Genomic DNA, 19,197 nt, shown 5'->3' with positions numbered 1-19,197 from the left:
GAGAGAGTAGATACATGTGGGATATTAAATAACTAGTTGATGTCCAGGCAGAAACCAGGGGGATTGAGGCATCAAACTTTCCAAATTCAGACAGAATTTGTTCCCTTACATTTCATTGTTCATCTGTTTGAGCAATCTTCTGTGGATAGAAAGTATTAGAAGTCATTGACTGCTCCTCTATCTTACATATGTTTACAACTTCAAGAGGGCTGTATCGGAACGAGCGATCGTTATTCTTCTCCCTCTTCACGTACCTACATTTTGTCTTCACGTATGATACTAAATCTGATGCTTGTGCACGGAAAGGTTTAGTAAATACTAGGAATGAGTATCTACACATGTGTGTGTATTATGTACATAGTATGCTGCCCATGTGAGCACCCATATCATGGTTCAGGAGTTGCAGGACGGGTCTTTCGCTTCTTATTCGTGCCAGCCTTGGCCTTGGTGGTTGAGCCACCTCTTTTGCCTTTACTTCGCGAAACAGATGCTTCTTCTTCTTCTTCTCCCTCTCCATCCCCAATAGCTTGCTCGCCATCTAGCGAGGTTCCGCCTGACTGAGCTTCCTGACGCAGTCGACTAAATGCCTTTTCCATGCGGCTAGGTCCACCTGTACGAACACGAGGCGCAAATGCACCCGCGCCTTGTGGGCCTTGCATGAATTGTGTGATGTTGGACTGTGTACCTTCCTGCTCTCGCCGATTCATGTCGCGAATGACCGGTACCAGGACTTCATCAGTCCGCTCTTGGCTCCAGCCGATTGTGGTCATGAGGAAGGCCCGTAAGCCATTCAAATCAGGAACACCCCATTGAAATTGGGAAGGGTCGTCGTCAACCGCGGGTTCCAGGTATGCCTCGTCAACTTTGGTATCAGGGAATGAAGGAGGTAAAAAGATCTTGGATGCCTTCTTTCTGAATTTTTTCCGGAAGGCAAGGTGGGCATCTTCCGCATTATTTGTACCCATTTGCAATTCGGTCCACCAATCGCGGAACTCTTCGAGGTTGGTAAACTCGGTGAGGATCTCTAGGGCTGTGACAGGACCAATGCCAGGAATGCCCTCTGTGTAATCGCTGCCCAAGAGATGGGCAAAGCTAATAAGTTTCTGTCGATGGAGGGCATACTCTTTTTCCAAATCGGAAGTCAAATAGCATTCGACGAATTTACTTTGATTGAACATGTTCTTGTAGACTCGCGTTCCGCCGAAGAGGAAGATATCACTGTCGTCCGTGACAATCCCGTCCACGAGGCCCAGTGAGACCAATTTGGCGCACTGCGCTTCGGCTTCCATAGGCGCAGTAATATAAGGCAACCCGAAGAGCGTCAAGAGCTGTTGACACTCATTGATCATAATAGTAGTCACCTCGTCTGCATCACGACGTTCATTTCTCTGTTGAGACCGTAGTTGCTTCAATTCTTGCTCGTAGTCGAAGGCTTCCTGATTGGGGGCAGTAGCATTAAGAGTATTGGCAAATCGCACATGCTCCTCGCCCTCAGCTGCAAGCTGCTTGAACAGCTCTTCATCCTCCGGGTCACTGTAGTCCGCTAGGTCCTGCACGAAATCCTCCACTCGGTCGACCTCTTCGAAGAGCTGAGGCTGGGGCTGGGATGGGGCCTTTTGATGGGATACAACAGTGATCTCGGGGCCTTGGGTGGGTAGCTGAGGGACAACATCTTCAAATTCTGGTGAAGGAGAATGTTCGGTGCGTGCGGACGGCCCGTCAATATTTCTATTAATCGGAGCTAGAGCTGGTTCGCTCAAAGGCTTCTCATCTGGATTTGTAGAAAGCTCATTGTACACCTTTTCAATGTCCTCCAATTGAAAGACTTGTTTGGGTTTCTCTTTCTGTTCTTCCTCCTCTTCCTCCTCTTCCTCCTTCTCCTCCTTCTCCTCTAGATCAACGACTTCGTTGGTGGCGGAAATTTCGTCAACATCAATAATGTCCGGCGAGCGACGATTGGAGAGGAACAAATGATCTGGTGCCGCAGGTTGCTCATCCTTTTCAGGATCTTCAATGGGATCAACGATGAATCCCACATCCGGGCGCTCACCAACAAACCATGGAGGAAGTGGGTCTGGCTGTTTTGGTTTCTTTGTAGACTCCTTCACAAACCCCCCTGCATTTTCACCAACCTCGCCAGCTTTATCATTATCTTTCGTGACTTTAGTGAGTTTGATGGATTCGAAAGGGAGAGGACCACCGAATGGATTTGGTGCATATGAGGCCTTCTTCGCAACCTTTGTTCTTGTTATGGCAGCTGAAAAGTCCATTCCATCATCGCTCTCGGATTCAGGGTCTGGCACCATCTCATAAGATGGAGCCGGTTCGACCGGTCGAGAAATGGGCATATCAGGCATATCTTCGTCGCCGAGTATATCTGGCTGTAACGAGAGGGCAATAGCTTGTTCGAGGTCATCGTCATCACCATCAAAGAAATCATCGGTGTCGTTGTTCTGCTGCTGTGCGCCAATATTTCCTTCGGCTTCCACAAAAAGCGAGTCATCTTCAACCTCTTGTGTACGATTATTCACTGACTGTCGCCGTGCAGTATGGCGCGATTCTTGTATAGCCCTTTTCATGTCCAAATCTTCGTCAGTTTCAAGCTGAAGCGACTGGTCGAATACACCCTCTTGAAGGAAAGGAAGTTTCGGAAGTCGGTTCAGACCTTCGATTGGAACGTCCTCGAACTCATCTTCGTCTGATACCTCATCCTCTTCAGACACTATCTCAGGTCGATCTAGATCGATGGGCTTTTCTTCGTGGCCTTCCCGGTTTCCCACAACACCTAGGACCCAGCCACCTTCGTGTTCACGGTCCTTGACAAGCACGTATTCCTTGCCACGTTCTCCTGCGATGCGCTGCCCAGACTTGTAGAATGCGTCCTCTCCGTTCATGCCGCTTAAATTCATTAATCGCTGCGTAAGGTCATTACGTTCTGCGACACGGTCGATTTGAAACCTCGAGAATGCCATGCGGTCGGGAAACATGGTATCTAGCTGTTCTTTCGAATAACCCATTCGAAGTCGGCTTCTTAGCCTTGCTGCATTCAAGATGTTGTAGCGATCAGTGGGGGGCAGACTAAGGAAAAACATGCTATCGAAGTCGATTTTGGAAAAGTCGTAAAGGTTGATATCCTGTCCCTGGTGGAAATGTCTAGCATACTCCTCCAGTTCCTCTTGGGACATAATGCGTGGATCGTTTGGTGCTCCCATATCTTGAAGCGAGACATCTAGATTAGGTAGGTGGTACGCATCCTTCTTTTTAAATTTGCGAGTTTGTTGCTTTTCTGTTTCTGTCATAAAAGCCTCTTCTGCGTAGACCGGAGCATCTGGCACCTCTTCCTCCTCTTGTCTCTGGCTCTTATTGCGTCGACGAGCGTCCTCCTCCTCCGCACTGCGTTGCATTTGTACAGCAAGCAATTTTCCCGCGGTTCTCACAGCATCTTCCCTGTGGCCCTCGCGTTTCTTCTTTCGACCCGCGATTGTCTGCCTTTTCATAACCGGGGCCCCGCCATCGAAGACGAAGACGGGGCGGATCCCGAAATACAGCAGCTTGCATATGCGGCGAAAGAATCCAACGATGTGAGAATTTCGGAGCGCATTGCCTTCTTTGTCTCGCACCGCTTTCAGAAATTGATAGATCCAGATCGACGCGTCGACTGCTAGTCGTTTCTTGTTGAGTGTTTCGAGTTTGATGGGGCGAGCGCAGGGCTGCACGACCGTCCAGAGGCCGGTGACACCCATGGCTAGTCAAAGGGGTATCAGATCATGGGTCTGTACTAGGAAGGTCTGGCATTTTAGAGGAAATCCACATATAGCGAGAGAGGTGACTTCTGGGGCAGGTGACGTGAGCATCGAGCCCCGAGCGTCATTTCACTCCCGCGCCTCGATCGCGAGATCACGTGGGTAATATTACTGTTTGTGGACTAGTGGTAGCATTATGTAACCACATCGGGGAAATCATCGAAAAAGTAGTGGGCTTTTTTTGGCGGTTGGTGGGATGTACACTTTTATCTGAGGCAATTGAGACATTCCGTGTAATTTGCTTCTCTGCTTAATGTGTGTAGAAGTTGGCAATGTCTCTCTCACTTGAGGTCAGTGTGTGTTGCGATATCTGTAGTCAAAACGCTGTCCCGCTGACTCAAATCGCAGCATATTGATGCTTTTCTCCCGATAACAGCGTTGAAGACGTTTGCATTGGACGATAGGAGATTCATCTTTCAAAGTCAAGGCACATTCTTTCGGGTGGTTGATGAAACTACCGGTGTTGTCGCCACTCAAGTCCAGATATTCAAAAGAAACAATATTCATGGTTTCATTACTTTGAATGAACGACTACATGATCATGATTCGAGCCATGTCCAAATAATCGTCTGGGGTGGTCGTTCGGTACGAGCGGTCAACCTCTTTCTGGCCTCTGACAATGAAGTCACGTTGTCGGCCTCTAGTGCCGAGTTCACTGCTCCAGATTGGATCATGAGTGGGTGCGCAGCTGCTGCAGATGGCCATTGTGGGGCATTTTTTATCACTTCAAACAATGCACTCCTAAGTCTTGAAGTGATTGACAGTGAGGTGCCCGGGAGAACCACAACAATATCCATATATCAGCTGGCGACGAGTGTAAAGTCTATCCTTTACTCTGCCGATGTGATTGCGCTGTCTTCCTCCCATGTCCTCATTGCCGCTGGTACCGTCTTCGGGGAAATCATCGTATGGTCGTGTTTCTTGAATAAAAATGGATCACACAAAGCCAATGCAATCGGCTCCATTCACCATTTCTTCACGGGGCATGACGGGTCAATATTCAGTGTCCGCATCTCTCCCCAGATCCCGTCCTTGAATGGAGGTCAGTCTGGTAGGATACTGGCCAGTTGCAGTGACGATAGAACTGTGAGGATTTGGGATATATCGGATTGCGAGCACAAAACAGCCCAAGATCCTTCTGCATATTCCACAGATGGGTTTGACTTGCGAAGCACAGGCTTTGGCCCTGTTGAGGAAGGCGAGGAGAGCGTTGGATCCGAGTCATGTGTGGTCCAGGCGTTTGCGCACGCGGCTCGCATTTGGGGTGTCCATTTCAGGGCCATAAAAAATAATAACCAAACGCATATGGGGTTGGTTTCTCGTGGAGAGGACTGCACGTGTGTTTTGTGGGACCTAAGCTGGCACTCATCATCTGCTGGGATGACTGATTATCAGCTCACCCAGACTTCTTCAATAAAAACACATTTTGGAAAGCACATTTGGGCTCTGGATCTTTGCAGAATTGGCTCTGAGACTGTGGTTTACACCGGAGGTGCCGATGGTGCACTGAAAAGTTTCCCCATCAAAGAAAATGACGATGAACATCTGGGAAGTGGCCCTGTCGCTTCTTTGTCGCAATCACCTAGCCTCCAAGTACAGACGAAGGAGAATTCCACAGCTGCTGGAACCAAATCCTTTGCATTTGTCACCCAAGACTACCTTCTTCGCACGTCTACACAAGGTCACATTCAGCTTGGATATCTCAACCAAGCAGAGGAGACTGCCATCACCTGGGAGACAATATGTGAGACTCCTGACCTTGCTTCTTTTGGTGTCATGACCGCTTTGCCCCAGATGGGCCTGGTATTGATCGGTAATTGCCGAGGATTCATTCGACTCTATAATCACGCCTCGAAATCCGTTATCAATATCGCAGACGTTGGCAACAGACCCCTTGGAATATTCTTCCTTCAGACTCATTCTTCCAGGACGGATCCCTTGGATTCTTCTAAAAAAATCAGCTTCGTTGTCTGTTATCCTACCAGAGAAGAAATAACACTCGTCAACGTCTCCGACTGGAACAGTGATCATCCAAATGCTGAAACTTTCACCTTTAGCCTACCATCCACATCTGTGGTTTGCAGTGCGTCTTTCATCTTCGATGGCCAATACTTGATTATAGGATCAAAATTAGGCGCCCTCGCTATATATAACACCTCTGAGGCTGAGCCTTTATTGGTCAACCGCCGTGTTCATGGCCGAGAATTTGTCAATCACATTAGTGTCGTGACCTCTGCTACGACGAGTGATAACACAAAATCGGACTTTGTATTGACGTGTGGGCGAGACGGAACTTATTGTCTCCATGAATTGCAGCTTTGTGGGAACGAAACGGATGCTGTATCGATACAGACAGTGCACCGCACAGCATCTATGACCGGTGGGAACATCGAAGGGGCCTATTTCGATAAAGCGACTGGCGATTTCATGTTGTACGGATTCAGATCCCAAGACTTCGTCCTGCGCAATGAGTCGAAGTTGACGGATGTCGTATCCATTGCTTCAGGCGGTTTTCGCCGGGGCTGGGACTTCATCCCAGGAGACAAAAAAGACAATGCTTTGTTCACGTGGAAAGACGGAACTTCTTTAATGACTACTCGCATACGAGCTAGTGCTACTACTTTGCTCCGAGCTGGAGCTCACGGACGAGAAATCAAAGCCATAGGTGTTTTCAACCCTACCGGGGGGGATCGGCCTCTGTTTGCGACTGGTGCAGAGGACACTACTGTTCGTATTTTCATGCCAACTTCGTCATCAGCTGCAAGTCCGTGGGGTAGCTTTGAGTGTCTGCGCGTCTTGGATACACACAAGTCTGGGATCCAGCAGGTGACCTGGTCCAAGGATGGGAGATACTTGTTCACCAGTGCTGCATATGAAGAGTTTTTCGTGTGGAAAGTCCGCACCATTCCCATCTTCGGCGTTGCCACGAAATTGATGGCTGCCAGTCCGAAGGACGACGTGAATTCGGATCTCCGGATACCTAGTTTCGATTTGTTGGAGGTAGAAGAAGTTGACGGTGAGCGGGGTTTCCTCCTGTGCCTTGCTCTTTCCAATTCTGTTTTTAAGGTAACGGTGGCTCTTTCCTTCAAATATCTCGCCCAGTACTAACCTTCCTGCAGATCTTCCACTTTTCGCCCTCAAACGGGGGCCAATTCACTCTCCTGGCTCGCGGAAAATACATGACCAATTGTTTGACCCAAGCCCATTTCTTGGTCATGAGCTCTTCCGTGAGCCTTATCACCGCAGCGACCGATGGCCACTTCACACTGTGGGATCTGACAAGCACACTGGAACCGTTTTACACCATTAAAAAATCTGCCTTGAAGGCCAAACAAACCTTCGACGGCTCTTCCATCTCACCAGAAAACATCACATGTGAAAGTCGATATCAGATTCATTCCAACAGCATCAAGGGGATGGAACTGGTTCCTATCTCTGATACAGCCACTGTTGTTGTGGCTGGAGGTGACGATAACTCTCTCTCCGTGTCCCTCCTACGGACAAATCTACCCAACACTGGCACAACTGCGCAGGTAGCTACGGTTTCTATCCCCGATGCTCACGCCGCGGCGGTCACCACGGTCAAAGTCCTCAATCAGCAACTCTCTCGTGATGTTACATCAAATACAGAATCCATCAAAATCACTGTGGCATCCTCTGGCAACGACTACCGAGTTAAAATATGGTCAATCTCCGTGGACCCTGCACAGGCGGGTACGGAGGGGATTATTGTCAGATTCTTACGGGATACATACAGTTCTGTGGCTGATATAGCATCATTGGGACTTGTCCATGGACCTGGGAATAGCCTTCCCGCAGAGAGCCAAGTGCCTGGATCGGAAATACAGAAGTCGCGATTGGTTGTATGCGGTGTGGGCATAGAGATGTTTGCTGCCGAATCGGAGGAAGCCTTGTCTGCATGATGCCGATTCGATGTCGGATGTAGATAAGATTTCAATGCAACCATATGAACATAGATGATACCATGCGAGAGTACAGTTTTGGGAAATGAGATGACGATAGCAAATCCACCGGGCAAGAGGAAGATAGTAGCGAACTACTCGGGTAAGAGGAAGACGTAAGCGAATTAGGGCATGCGTTCTAGCTGCATGACGGATCCATATCCAGTAGAGGAAAGCTATACGACTGGACAATATAGGAACAACGAACTACTCAGCTCCTTCGAAATAAGAAAATAGCTTGATTATTCCAACACTACTCTATGTTTACCCCGCAGTTTCGGGGAGTTCACCGTATTTTGTCCTAATATGGATGGGGCGGTACGGCCCCATTTGAGGAAATGATAGACAAAACTGCTTAATTAAATGACATAGTTTCGTGTTTTAATTTATCCCTTCTCGGCTCTTGGCTTGTTTGATCGGAAGAAAACAACATTTTAAGGGACGAGTACACGTATATAAGGACAGCACTATGGACGTGTGCATACTTACTTCCAATAGATTATACTAAGCATTGCATCTCTTCCTCATCATGAAGTATCTCATTGGCATGATCGCCGGTGCTGGGCTGGCTGCTGCTGCCCCCTTGCAAACTCGTGCTACAGACAGTTATTTCTTTACATTGTGAGTGATAAATTGTGTCTCTATTTATCGCTCGTTGGGAAGAGAGCTAAGAATCCGCAGTGGCAATTCCTACACCATGACCAGTTTCGATGTTGGTGGCACGCAACCAACTGCTGGCAATCCGATGGGTAACCCAGCACTGGGTGGGTTTTTTTTTTCGTCATCTGGCAACTAGGCTTGACTGATTAAAAATAACAGGTACCGGAACAACCACTGGCGGTGCCAACTGGGTGGGATACCTGACTACTGTGAACAATGCCTCACAAGTCCTCAGCTATAACCTCGCCGTTGGAGGAGCGTCCCTCGACAATTCCCTTGTTAGCACCAATACCAAGCAAGATATGGTAACGCAAGTCGCCAGCTTCGAGACGGCATATAGTCAAAAGCCTGATACTGCACCATGGACTTCAGACAATGCAGTCTTTGGATTCTGGATTGGAATCAACGAGTATGCTTTCCTGGATCCATGTTGCGACTAGACTAACTCCCCAATTATAGCATCGGTTGGGCTTGGTCAAGCAACGATGCTAGTGTCCTGATTCCAAAGATCATGGCACAGTACAAGACCCAAGCCGAAAAGCTCTATGCAAATGGTGGACGGAAGTTCATCTTCCTCAATGTCCCCCCTACAAGCAGATCTCCCCAGCTCGCCAATCAAGGGACAACCGTTGCGGCCGGCCACGCTAAGTGGCTCGCAGCTTTCAACGCTGCCCTAAAAACAATGGTCAATGAGTTCATTGCAGACAACAGTGGTGTAAGTTCTCGTCTCTGATCATATATACATGATTTTTCACAGCTAACCTAGCTGCAGACTACAACTGTTCTCTACGATTCCTTCGCCTTCATGAGCAAGGTTCTCGACGCCCCTACAACGTACGGATTCACCGATGCTAGTTGTATCAATGACGATGGTGCTACCTGTGTTTGGTGGAATGACTACCACCCAGGCTATGCATACCACAAGCTGCAGGCAGCGGATATGAAAGAGCACATGCACTCTCTCGGTGCTTGGTAGACTGATCCGGATGGTCCGGGGAAATTATACGCAGGATCAGGAGTGGTAAGGCCCAAGTTTCAAATAGTTATGTATAAGCTGCACATGTGGCCTGTTTGTTTCCGAGCGAGTATCAAGACGTTTGAGCACGATGGTTTTTGTTTCAGCTTGCAATCAACTTGCCACCCTTACTTGGCTTGCACATTTGGTTTTCTATCTCCATCAATTATCCGCATTCAAAACAAATTTGTTTTTAGTTTAGTTAAAAAATTAGCTATGTACATTGGAGCTGTTGCACCCCACAACCCCTGAGTATGAATCCACCACCCCTGCATGTCAGAGACTATGAGCGCCGATCGATACCTGAAGCATCACGGCTTGCAAATATCAACACCCTCGAAACAAAGTGATGCATAATTAACCCACCTGTGCCTGAAGACTTCATCGAAGCGGGGTAGTGTGTCCAGTGAATAATTATAATCTTTCTTTAACACGGGGAAGGCTTGTTTTAGCGTGAAGACTCCGGAGCATTGCCTTTTTGGCTATCCGTTTCGCATAAGGTCGCCAAGAAGGACTGTTTTCCACCACGATACATGATTCCGTGGATCCTCATTGGTGATGGATTGTTGTTGTTATGCCCTGTAATATCCGAAGTTGCTGTACATTCCACCTATTCGACATCAGAAGCCCACTCTAGTGACTGGAGATTTATGGAAACCCCGTGTCCTTTTCTGTCATTAATTTCTAATTTTCGGGTGATGCGTTTTGGGATATCATGCTAGTTACCCAGCCTTATAAGTTAATTCACTGACAAGAGAACTATAAATGCCTAAGTTCGCCCCGGCCGTTGGTATCGTTTCGAATTGGCATCACATCACTCCTCTTCTTTTCTAGTCTTAGCCATTTATTGCATACCACAAGGAGCTTGAACCTTCAATATGAGACTCGATCAACTTGCTCTCCTCGCCGCTGTGGCTGGATCCGCAGCAGCAGCTCCTGCCAACAACCACGCAAAGAGAGCTTCCCCTTTCAAATGTTCGAGCCCATGAATTCAAAATATGTTTCTGATCATCCATTGACCAAATTTCTTGTATAGGGTTTGGAGCAAGCGAATCCGGAGCTGAATTTGGCGAGAACAACCTGCCTGGTGTCTATGTGAGCGGGCTAAATATATGTCTTCGGGGGATCTCAACTGATAAAGATTCGGAATAGGGAACCGATTATATCTTCCCCGATGCTAGCGCGATCCAAACATTGAAGGGAAAAGGAATGAACATCTTCCGGGTGGCCTTTCTGATGGAACGACTGGCACCGAACTCCTTGACAGGAGAGCTTGACGCTGGCTATCTAACCAATCTGACCGCAGTATGTTGTGCCATATCTCCCCAAAGGCCAAAGGGGAACAAGTGGATACTGATCTAGTGGCAGACGGTCAAAGCCATCACTGACGCAGGATCCCACGCTGTGCTTGATCCGCATAACTATGGAAGATAGTAAGTGTTCTATCAAAATCAATGAGCAAGCGAATCGAGGCTCATGGGCGCACACAGCAACGGCGAGATCATTTCAACCACCTCCGACTTCCAGACATTCTGGAAGAACGTTGCAGGCGAATTCGTTTCGAATGAGCTAGTCATTTTCGACACAAGTCAGTACCCCCACCCTTTAGTCGCATCATAGGCCTTCTGTTAACCAAATCATGCATAGACAACGAATACCACGACATGGATCAAGACCTCGTCCTAAAGCTCAACCAGGCAGCCATCGATGGCATTCGCGAAGCCGGGGCAAAAAGCCAATACATCTTCATCGAGGGAAACTCCTACACCGGCGCGTGGACCTGGACCAAGGTGAACGATAACTTGAAGGCCCTAACCGACCCCCAAGACAAGATCGTCTACGAGATGCACCAGTACCTCGACTCGGATGGATCAGGCACGAGCGAGACGTGTGTGTCGACGACGATTGGAAAAGAGCGCGTGACAGACGCGACGCAGTGGCTGAAGGACAACAAAAAGGTTGGAGTCATAGGCGAGTTTGCCGGTGGTGTGAATGATAATTGCAAGACGGCGATTACAGGCATGCTGGATTATCTGGGTGACAACTCGGACGTCTGGCTCGGGGCATTGTGGTGGGGTGCTGGACCTTGGTGGGGTGATTATATCTTTAGTATGGAGCCTCCCAGTGGGACGGCGTACACGGGGATGTTGTCGACGCTTGAGCCATACTTGGAGTAAACCCTGTCGATTGAGGCGAATATGAACATACGTACTCTATATGTAGCATGTGAGTTGTCGAGTTCGGTTGGTACAAATTTTTGTTTTTTTTAAAAAGAAACTTTTCGTGATCAATGCATGTTTTTTTTTTTTTTTGGCTATAGCTCATATATCAGTTGTGGCCATATGAGAGGTGTTGTCGATCAGCGCATGGTTTTTCCGGAAAAGATTTCGGAATATTGAAGCTGCGCAATAATTAGGTTCGTCAGCGCGGGATTAACCCGGATTTAGAGAAGTTAATCTAAAAAATAAATAAATGTAGAATAAATATAGAACAAGGCATCACTATTAGTGGAGAGAGACAGCGGAGAGTGGAATGGTACAGCCCTGGAGGAAAGGGCGGGATATGGGAGATGGAAGATAATGCCAAGAGAAAAACAGAGTAGCCTGGCATCTATCTCGTACAAGGGTACTCCCCATACCCAGGCTTACGCAGTCTTGAGGCGGAGAGGGAAAATTTGAAAATGACCCACAAGGCTGATCAGAAAAGGGTGACGAGGCTCGGATTGGAGAATTACCCTGTTTTGGCCACTGGAATGTTGATCCTGGGGCGGTCAGAACATGGATATGACGAAGGTTTGATAGATTGAATTTTGTATTTTTGTATGTACACTATACATAGATGTGTAAATTGGGGATATTTTAAATATCTAACATAATAAAAAGAGCTTATAATGTTTAGGAGCATATGACTTGCATATAAACAACATTGTATCTCCAAATTGTCGTTCTTCTGACTGATATCTGACTGTGTTGATTTGAGTGGATTCGTGTGGATGTAGGGATAAACAGAGTGAAGGATCCCCACTAGACCCAAATAGGACTAGCGCAGGCTTCAAATAGAAGCAAACGTGGCCCTGGCGACGTGACCGCTCAGCCACTGATTGGTCCGCTGATCCTGCGCCTCCTTCCGTGGGAGGCTGGAGTTTCTTTTTTAGAGGCTGTGTGTTTTAGGTTGTACGTTGTTTACTCTCTTCTGGGCACTTATATTAAAGTCATTTCCCCTTCCCAGCTCTCCACTTCTCATCCATCTTTCACCATCTTTATCTATATTCCTATCCTCTCCATCAATACATCAATACATCTCAAATCACTATGGGAAAAGCCGGTCGCATTGCGTGTATCTTCACGCCCTATGTCTTGACTATCGCGTCATTGATCTGCATCATTATGGTGGGATTGGGTTGCACAAAAGCCAGTTCTTCCACGTTGAACAATTTATACTTCATTCGTGTAAGTGATCAAAGTCTCTACATGGTTACTGCGCCCGCGAATGCTAATTATCTATAGCTTGACCTCTCGAACATCAGTTCAGGATCGGCACTTACAACAGAAATCACTGATCGCCTCAGCGATGCCGGTATCACTGATGTCTCCGCAGCCGAGATCTCGGCCACCATCGACACATTGCAGGATGATGCCAACATTGCCGATTTCTACGACATTGGTCTCTGGGGTTACTGCGAGGGAAATTCTACCGACAGCAAGGATACCGTCTCTTCCTGCACAGACCCCAAGGCCCAGTTCTACTTCAACCCGGCTTCGGTTCTGGGCATGAGCGAGACCCAGCTTGAGAAGGAGCTTGGTAGCAGCGTGAAGAAGATCATGAAAGTTTACAAGGCCGTCTCCAAGTGGATGTTCATCGCCTACCTCGTCGCCTTCATTGCCACCTGCGCCCAGGTCCTGCTTGGTGTCTTCGCCATCTTCAGCCGCTGGGGCAGCTGTGTCACCACCATTGTCTCGATTGTTTCGTTCCTCTTCACTCTGGGCGCATCGCTCACCTCGACCATCATGTTCTCCATCGCAAAGGGCTCCCTCGGTACAGCACTCAAGGTCTACGGTGTCGAGGTAGGCTTGGGCAAGAACATCTACGTCGCTACTTGGCTCGCAGTCGCTTTCTCTCTCGGAGCCACCATCTTCTGGATGCTCAGCACCTGCTGCTGCTCCGGCCGCTCGCCCTACAGCCACAAGGACCGCCGCAACAACCGCGGCAGCGTCACTGCAGAGAAGGCTCCCTACACTTATGAGCCCATTGGTGCCGCTCATCCTCCCTTCGGTTCCCAGGAGCCCCATGCTCCCCAGCACGGTTACAGCACCTCCTACCCTCCTCCCCCCGCCCACCACAATGATATCCCCATGACCCACAACAACCAACAGTCAAGCGCCTACGAGCCCTTCCGTCATGCCTAAAAATATGCGAGTTTTCTATGACTGTACACCCAATTCTGGAGCGATTTTAGATTGGTGATACCAAGGCGTTCTCGTGGCTTTTTGTATTTTTCTTTATGACCATGTCCTTTTCCTGATTTTTTAATGATATTCATGCCATTTTGCACAACGGGACTATGATCTCTATGGGAGGGAACAAATGCATTTCTGTATATTTTTCTGATCCTCTACGGAGGCATCATTAGTATCTATCATATCTGCCTGCAAAATCTTTCAAATACAAAATCCATCTACAATTAACATCTGGCCCTTGAATCTCCTATTTCGTAGACCTAGTTTGTCCAAATATGACATGACACTACAAACCGCCCACAACAAAATATCTCACACATCTCTAAATCATCAAGTCATCGTCGTGGGTCCAAATGGCTCACATCATCGTGAAATGAGACAATGGCCCCTGCGAGCCTGGGAGGCCTTAGGGGCGAAAGCTAGGATCTGCAGCGAGGCCCGAGCCTGACTACTGCCGATCTCTACTTCGCTATCTTTGCACCGATATTCGATGTTGTCAGAGGCGTTGGGGCCCCACGGGGAATTTGGGAAGAATAACTCCGATTGGGGGATTTTTTGTGGCTTTTCACATTTATGAAACACGCGTATGATTAGGATTTAGTGAATTATGGGTTGATACGAAGTATTGCTATCAGTGAGATGAAAGGGGTCTCAAGGCTTGGATCTTCTGGTTCAACATCCAGGGGCTAGGTGGTTAGAAGATATATATTGTACAAAGAAAAATACACGAATCTGAATATAAAAAAAAATGAGATAGTACGCCATCCCATGATTTCTTTCCCTTTGCTCGAGTAAGCATGAAATGAAATGGTATCTGCTGTTCCACGTACTCCTTGCCAATGCGCTGAGCCAGCCACTGGCCCATAGAAAATAGAAATACAGTTCTTGAATAGAAGGAGTGTAAAGAACAATTACAATCCCTAGGGATCAGGGTTCTTCTCCTGGTTGGAGGTGGGCCAGCGGATGACCCCCTTCTCATCAGTTAGAACCCTAGCTCCACCGCGACGCCTGAGTTCCTGAAGAACGTTTTGGTCTTGGCGAGCCCAACGCTTGAACGGCGTGTCGGGGTCGTCGGACCACACAGGACCTTTCGGGAATATTTCCCGAAGAGATCGGAACCAGGGTCTTCGTTGCCTTGATGGCTCGGGCTCGGCAGCGTTCATACCACCAAGGGCCGCGGGCGGGGCGGGGGAGGCAGAGAGGCGCCGATCGTCAGTGTCGTCGCCCAGTTCAATGCTGGCGGTTTCATGGTGAGTATCATCCCCTTCTTGTGTCTCGTCAATTTCGTTCATGTCAGGTTCGGTCATGTCAACGTCGTTCGCATCAGGCACAATGCGAGTGTTATCTGCGTCGTATTGCGTTGCATCAACCATCTCTTCTTCATGACTGGAGGGCACGGGCTTTTGATCATTGCTGCTTGTGATAATTTGGGGGGCAATCGGTTCATTGAAAGAATCATCTGGTTCTTGTTTAACCTCCACAGAATCCGAGCCGGTACTAGCAGAGGAGGATGACGATGACGGCGTTGCAGTGGGCATGGAGCCATCCGGAGCGGGAACATCATCAAAGGGCTGGGGATGGAGGGTTGGGATTTCTTCCACAAGACTGGCTGTGAAAGAAGTGTTGCGCACTTCGTTTTGTACCACTTTATCCTGGGTTACCTCACTTTGGATTGTCGCTTGATGTGGAACCGGCGGATTTTCCAGCTCGGCACTAGTGGGCGGAACAAACTGAGACGCGACTATGTCAACTCCGTGGGCTGTGAGGCTTCTCTTTTTGTGCTGGGGCCGGAAGAATCGGGAACAGAACCAATGCTCGTATTGAAGTGCCTTGGACTCTTGGGAGGAAAGGTCCGCAAAGTACCGCGGGTACTCTTCCAAGTGTTGGATGACGAAGTCATCCCACAGAAACGACCGTTGTAGTTGGCCTTTTTGCCGCATTGTCTGCAGTTTCGAGCACATCCCAGTGAAGTGAGCGAAATCGCCAGAATACGGCGAATAATCACTGCAGAACTTTTCATAGATTGTCTGTGCTTCAGCGTACTTCTCAGACTTGCCGATAAAGCCCTGTCGCCGTGCTACCAACTCGACATTTGGACTGTGAGATGCCTTTTGGCCAGCATCAGCTCTCTCGGGGAGCGGAGGACGTGAAGATTTGGATGGCGATTCTCCCTGAGCAGCGACCCAGGTGGTGAATTCCACAGGGGACAACTCCGGTAACTGCGAGGCTCCGTCGAGCGAAAAGGGTCCTCTCGAAGAATCCTGGCTTGGCTCATGAAGTTGAGACCCGGGCAGCGAGTGACACCCGGCATAGGGAAAAGACGACGGGTCGTCCGAGGGGTCTAAATGGAAGATAGATGACCCACGCTGTCGTTGAGCAGGTCTCGATGAATCAAGTACGACGTCCGAGGACGACTGGACTGTCGCCTGTGATGGTGCATGTACGCTGCTCGTTTGAGTCTGAGTACCGAGCACATCCACTTGCAGTGATTCGTCTTCCAATACCGGCAAAGATGGATTCGGTGCCTCCTGAGATAGGTAACTGTGCCCGTTGCTATCTTGTGAGCGGTAGGTATTGAGAATTCGAGAAGAAGGGGATGTCTTCGGAGCCTGGTAGTATGGCTGCTGAGAGCTCAGGGGCTGAAACCCGGCTCTCTGTTTGCTTTTCTTATCAGGATTCAGACGTGTGGTATGGACTGCAGGTGTCTCTACCACTTGGATGGTTCCCCCTGCAAATATTGGAAGCGACGGCCCCGAGCTAGGAAGTTCCTGCTCAGGCTGACTGCTTAATGGAAGGCTTCCACCCAGAGCGAAAGGAACATATGTTTCCATCTCTGGCTCGTCACTCTCATCGCTACTTGATTCATCACGCATTTCAGATTTTAGTGGGGGATTCTCCACGGGTGGTTCATCATGAGAATGTTCCTGTATTAGACTTTCGGGTTGGTCATCGACCACATCGAGCGATGTTGAAGACTCGTGATTTTGGGATGGGTCGTCGCCAGGGTCGTGGTCCACAGACTCTGTATTTCTCGGGTTTGTGGGTACTTCCTCACGAGACGGTGAACGTTGTTGGTCTGCTGTGTTGATATCCTCCTCCCCTGGCTGAGGAGCACTGCACGATACATTCACCATGCTCACATCACCATCTTCTGCAGATCGATCAATGCTGTATTGAGTACTGCTTGGCGTAGTAATTTTTCTGGTAGGCCTTACGAATGTTGGGGGAGAAGCGGTGTCCCGTGGAAGAACATCTCGAGCGGGGCTCCTATGGGGGGATGGAGACCATGGTAGGGGAGATGTATAGGGATCTTGCGGGGTCGGGGTAGGGGCATATTCAGATACTTGCTCCTCTTCTTCTGCTTCTGCTTCTGCTTCTGCTTCTTCTTCTGCTTCTTCTGCCAAAGGCTGCCTTCTTCGTGCAACTTTGTTCCACTGCGTCAAAAGATGAGGTGGTACATGGCACAGAGGTGCAGATACTCCGGGATCCTGAGGGATCCATTTGAGCCCTTCCAACAGTTCTGCCTGATCTTTTGGAATATCGACTTCACTCAAAGGTATTTTTGTCATTCCGTCCCATGGATTTGCCGTGAATGGGCACACAATGTCTGGTTTGGTGTTTATGACCCCCACATTAGAAAGTGACGGCACGGGCTTGGTTTGCACTTGTTCAAATCCAGTTGGGTCTGCTGACATCACCTCTCGAGCATCGATACGCTGCCGCTTTTTGGAGGGTGATGTCTTTGGAGTTTGCCGGCCCTGTGGACAATCGTCATGGGCTGCTGGTGACGCCGCATCTGTGCTGCCACGGTTTCGTTTCTTTGAAACTTGCTGGTTTTCTACCGTTTCAATGGTATGAGCCTGGCCATAATCATCCGACTGATTTGGAGATTGTTCAACCTGATTCCTACACTCCGCTATGAAGTTGTCCACTTCTTCTCGAGTGACATAGGTGGGAGATTTACTAGTGCGCGTCGCATCAGCAGTGTTGCTAGATAGTCTCCATAATAAGGGTTGAATTCCGGTTAGAGATCTGCTAATGTCTTGTAGTGCCACTCACTTTATTTCACTTTTAGTGGCTGTTTCTTTCACCTTAATGGAATGGGCAGGCGCAAGCAATCCTAGAAGATCCGATGACCCGTTTATGGAAACACGATTGGCCATTGAATTACCCTTCGGTGCACCATGGCGCATATTAGGTGGGGGTTGGGAGAATAGTAATTGTGATGTTGAGTTGGTTTGAGAATGAGGCATGGTTTTATCAGGATGAGAAACAAATGAGTCGGCCAAGCCAGTAGTTGTTTGACTGTTGGAGCCAGCATGCCCTCGGGTCTTTCGGATTCTCTCGCACACCATAGTCATCAGGGCCCTGAGAGCCGCCGCCTTCCTGAGCTTTGGTTTCGGCACATCCCCTTTTGGGACCGCATTCCGGTGGATAGAAATGCGATTGATGTGAAGGCAGACATCCGGGCTAGCTGCTGAGTACGTAAAAATGAGCTTGATATCGGAAAGTTCAACCAGGTGCCTGGGGCCTCCTTTGATCGACGGTGGGCAGGGAGAGGTTTCTCCCTGTGTGTCCAGCGAGTCTCGTGAAATAATCGCATCAACCTGGTTCATGGTGTCCGTGAGTGTGGCACGGTGACTGTGCTCTCCTTGTTCCCACTAATAGACAAGAGACATACAGTTAGCGACAATTCTTTTTTTCTTTCGTTGTTTCGCATCTGGTGAAGATATCTTACCAATACAACAATGGCTGCCTTGGGTACGGGGCTGCGAATACTGAAACTGAGGCATCCATCAACATCCTCCACCTGGACTTCATCTTGATCATTTTGACCGAGGTAGAATGAGAGACATTGGTCGGCCAAAGCCGCGATCCAGGGACTCACTGGATTCATCGTGCGAATCCAGCCTTGTGATCAACTTGACACACAGAATATGGGTCATAGCTGGTAAGACTGTAAGCAGTGAACATGGAATGTTTGTATCCCCGGCGTTTGTAGAAAAAAAAAAAAAAGAGGCAAGGTCGCACCGTATCAAAAACCCACCAACTCAACCGCGTCTTATCGATTACCTGCCGGGGAGACGCGCCTAGCTTACTCAGCACCACCACGTCATTCAAAGTGCGGAGGGCAAAGGGACCTATTCTTTTTTCCAAAGAAGTTTCTTTGATCACCCTGACAGACGCCTTTATCGCACCCTTGATCTTCTTCTCCTTCTTCCAAACTCGCCAAATCTGAGACCTCCCCGCAGTCCTGCCTCGAATGATCGGCTATCAGCGGACCCTGTATCCTGTATGGA

At 48.7% G+C, this 19,197-nt stretch overlaps 6 protein-coding genes across 6 annotated transcripts; 4 read left to right on the top strand and 2 right to left on the bottom strand.

The window, feature by feature from the left end:
• Positions 1-386: 386 nt before the first annotated feature.
• N7455_002751 (ssDNA endodeoxyribonuclease RAD2) lies at positions 387-3,743 on the bottom strand (the record flags this gene model as incomplete). Its single annotated transcript, XM_040959901.2, has 1 exon — positions 387-3,743. The coding sequence occupies one exon, from the start codon at positions 3,741-3,743 to the stop codon at positions 387-389; it is 3,357 nt and encodes a 1,118-aa protein (XP_040809684.2).
• A 332-nt stretch (positions 3,744-4,075) lies between these two features.
• Positions 4,076-7,726, top strand: N7455_002750 (tRNA (34-2'-O)-methyltransferase regulator RTT10; the record flags this gene model as incomplete). The annotated part of the gene is made up of 3 exons (XM_065604349.1): positions 4,076-4,093; positions 4,152-6,869; positions 6,923-7,726. 3 exons carry the CDS (start codon positions 4,076-4,078, stop codon positions 7,724-7,726), a joined length of 3,540 nt encoding a protein of 1,179 aa, XP_065462840.1.
• Positions 7,727-8,294: 568 nt separating this feature from the next.
• N7455_002749 (SGNH/GDSL hydrolase family protein) lies at positions 8,295-9,401 on the top strand (the record flags this gene model as incomplete). The annotated part of the gene is made up of 5 exons (XM_040959907.2): positions 8,295-8,386; positions 8,447-8,529; positions 8,585-8,834; positions 8,885-9,140; positions 9,198-9,401. 5 exons carry the CDS (start codon positions 8,295-8,297, stop codon positions 9,399-9,401), a joined length of 885 nt encoding a protein of 294 aa, XP_040809639.2.
• Positions 9,402-10,318: 917 nt separating this feature from the next.
• On the top strand, positions 10,319-11,617 carry N7455_002748 (glycoside hydrolase family 5 protein; the record flags this gene model as incomplete). Its single annotated transcript, XM_040959941.2, has 6 exons — positions 10,319-10,415; positions 10,477-10,535; positions 10,593-10,745; positions 10,809-10,873; positions 10,931-11,028; positions 11,088-11,617. 6 exons carry the CDS (start codon positions 10,319-10,321, stop codon positions 11,615-11,617), a joined length of 1,002 nt encoding a protein of 333 aa, XP_040809625.1.
• A 1,063-nt stretch (positions 11,618-12,680) lies between these two features.
• Positions 12,681-14,120, top strand: N7455_002747 (SUR7/PalI family protein). The gene is made up of 2 exons (XM_040959904.2): positions 12,681-12,889; positions 12,947-14,120. The coding sequence occupies exons 1-2, from the start codon at positions 12,752-12,754 to the stop codon at positions 13,844-13,846; spliced, it is 1,038 nt and encodes a 345-aa protein (XP_040809613.1). The 5' UTR covers positions 12,681-12,751; the 3' UTR covers positions 13,847-14,120.
• Positions 14,121-14,817: 697 nt separating this feature from the next.
• N7455_002746 (uncharacterized protein) lies at positions 14,818-18,794 on the bottom strand (the record flags this gene model as incomplete). Its single annotated transcript, XM_040959875.2, has 3 exons — positions 14,818-17,887; positions 17,957-18,558; positions 18,636-18,794. 3 exons carry the CDS (start codon positions 18,792-18,794, stop codon positions 14,818-14,820), a joined length of 3,831 nt encoding a protein of 1,276 aa, XP_040809632.2.
• Between the last annotated feature and the right edge of the window lie 403 nt (positions 18,795-19,197).

The sequence above is a fragment of the Penicillium solitum genome, assembly GCF_028829755.1.
Source record: "Penicillium solitum strain IBT 25940 chromosome Unknown utg000001l_segment0_segment0, whole genome shotgun sequence".
NCBI classification, from domain to species: Eukaryota; Fungi; Ascomycota; class Eurotiomycetes; order Eurotiales; family Aspergillaceae; genus Penicillium; species Penicillium solitum.
Note: the sequence above shows the minus strand (reverse complement) of the source record. Positions and strands in the feature narration are given on the sequence as shown.

Bases quoted from the DNA above. Each gene is read 5' to 3' on its own strand.
- N7455_002747 (XM_040959904.2), top strand. From the start codon at position 12,752: ATGGGAAAAGCCGGTCGCATTGCGTGTATCTTCACGCCCTATGTCTTG. The intron at 12,890-12,946 runs GTAAGTGATCAA...AATTATCTATAG, and splicing joins ACAATTTATACTTCATTCGT to CTTGACCTCTCGAACATCAG.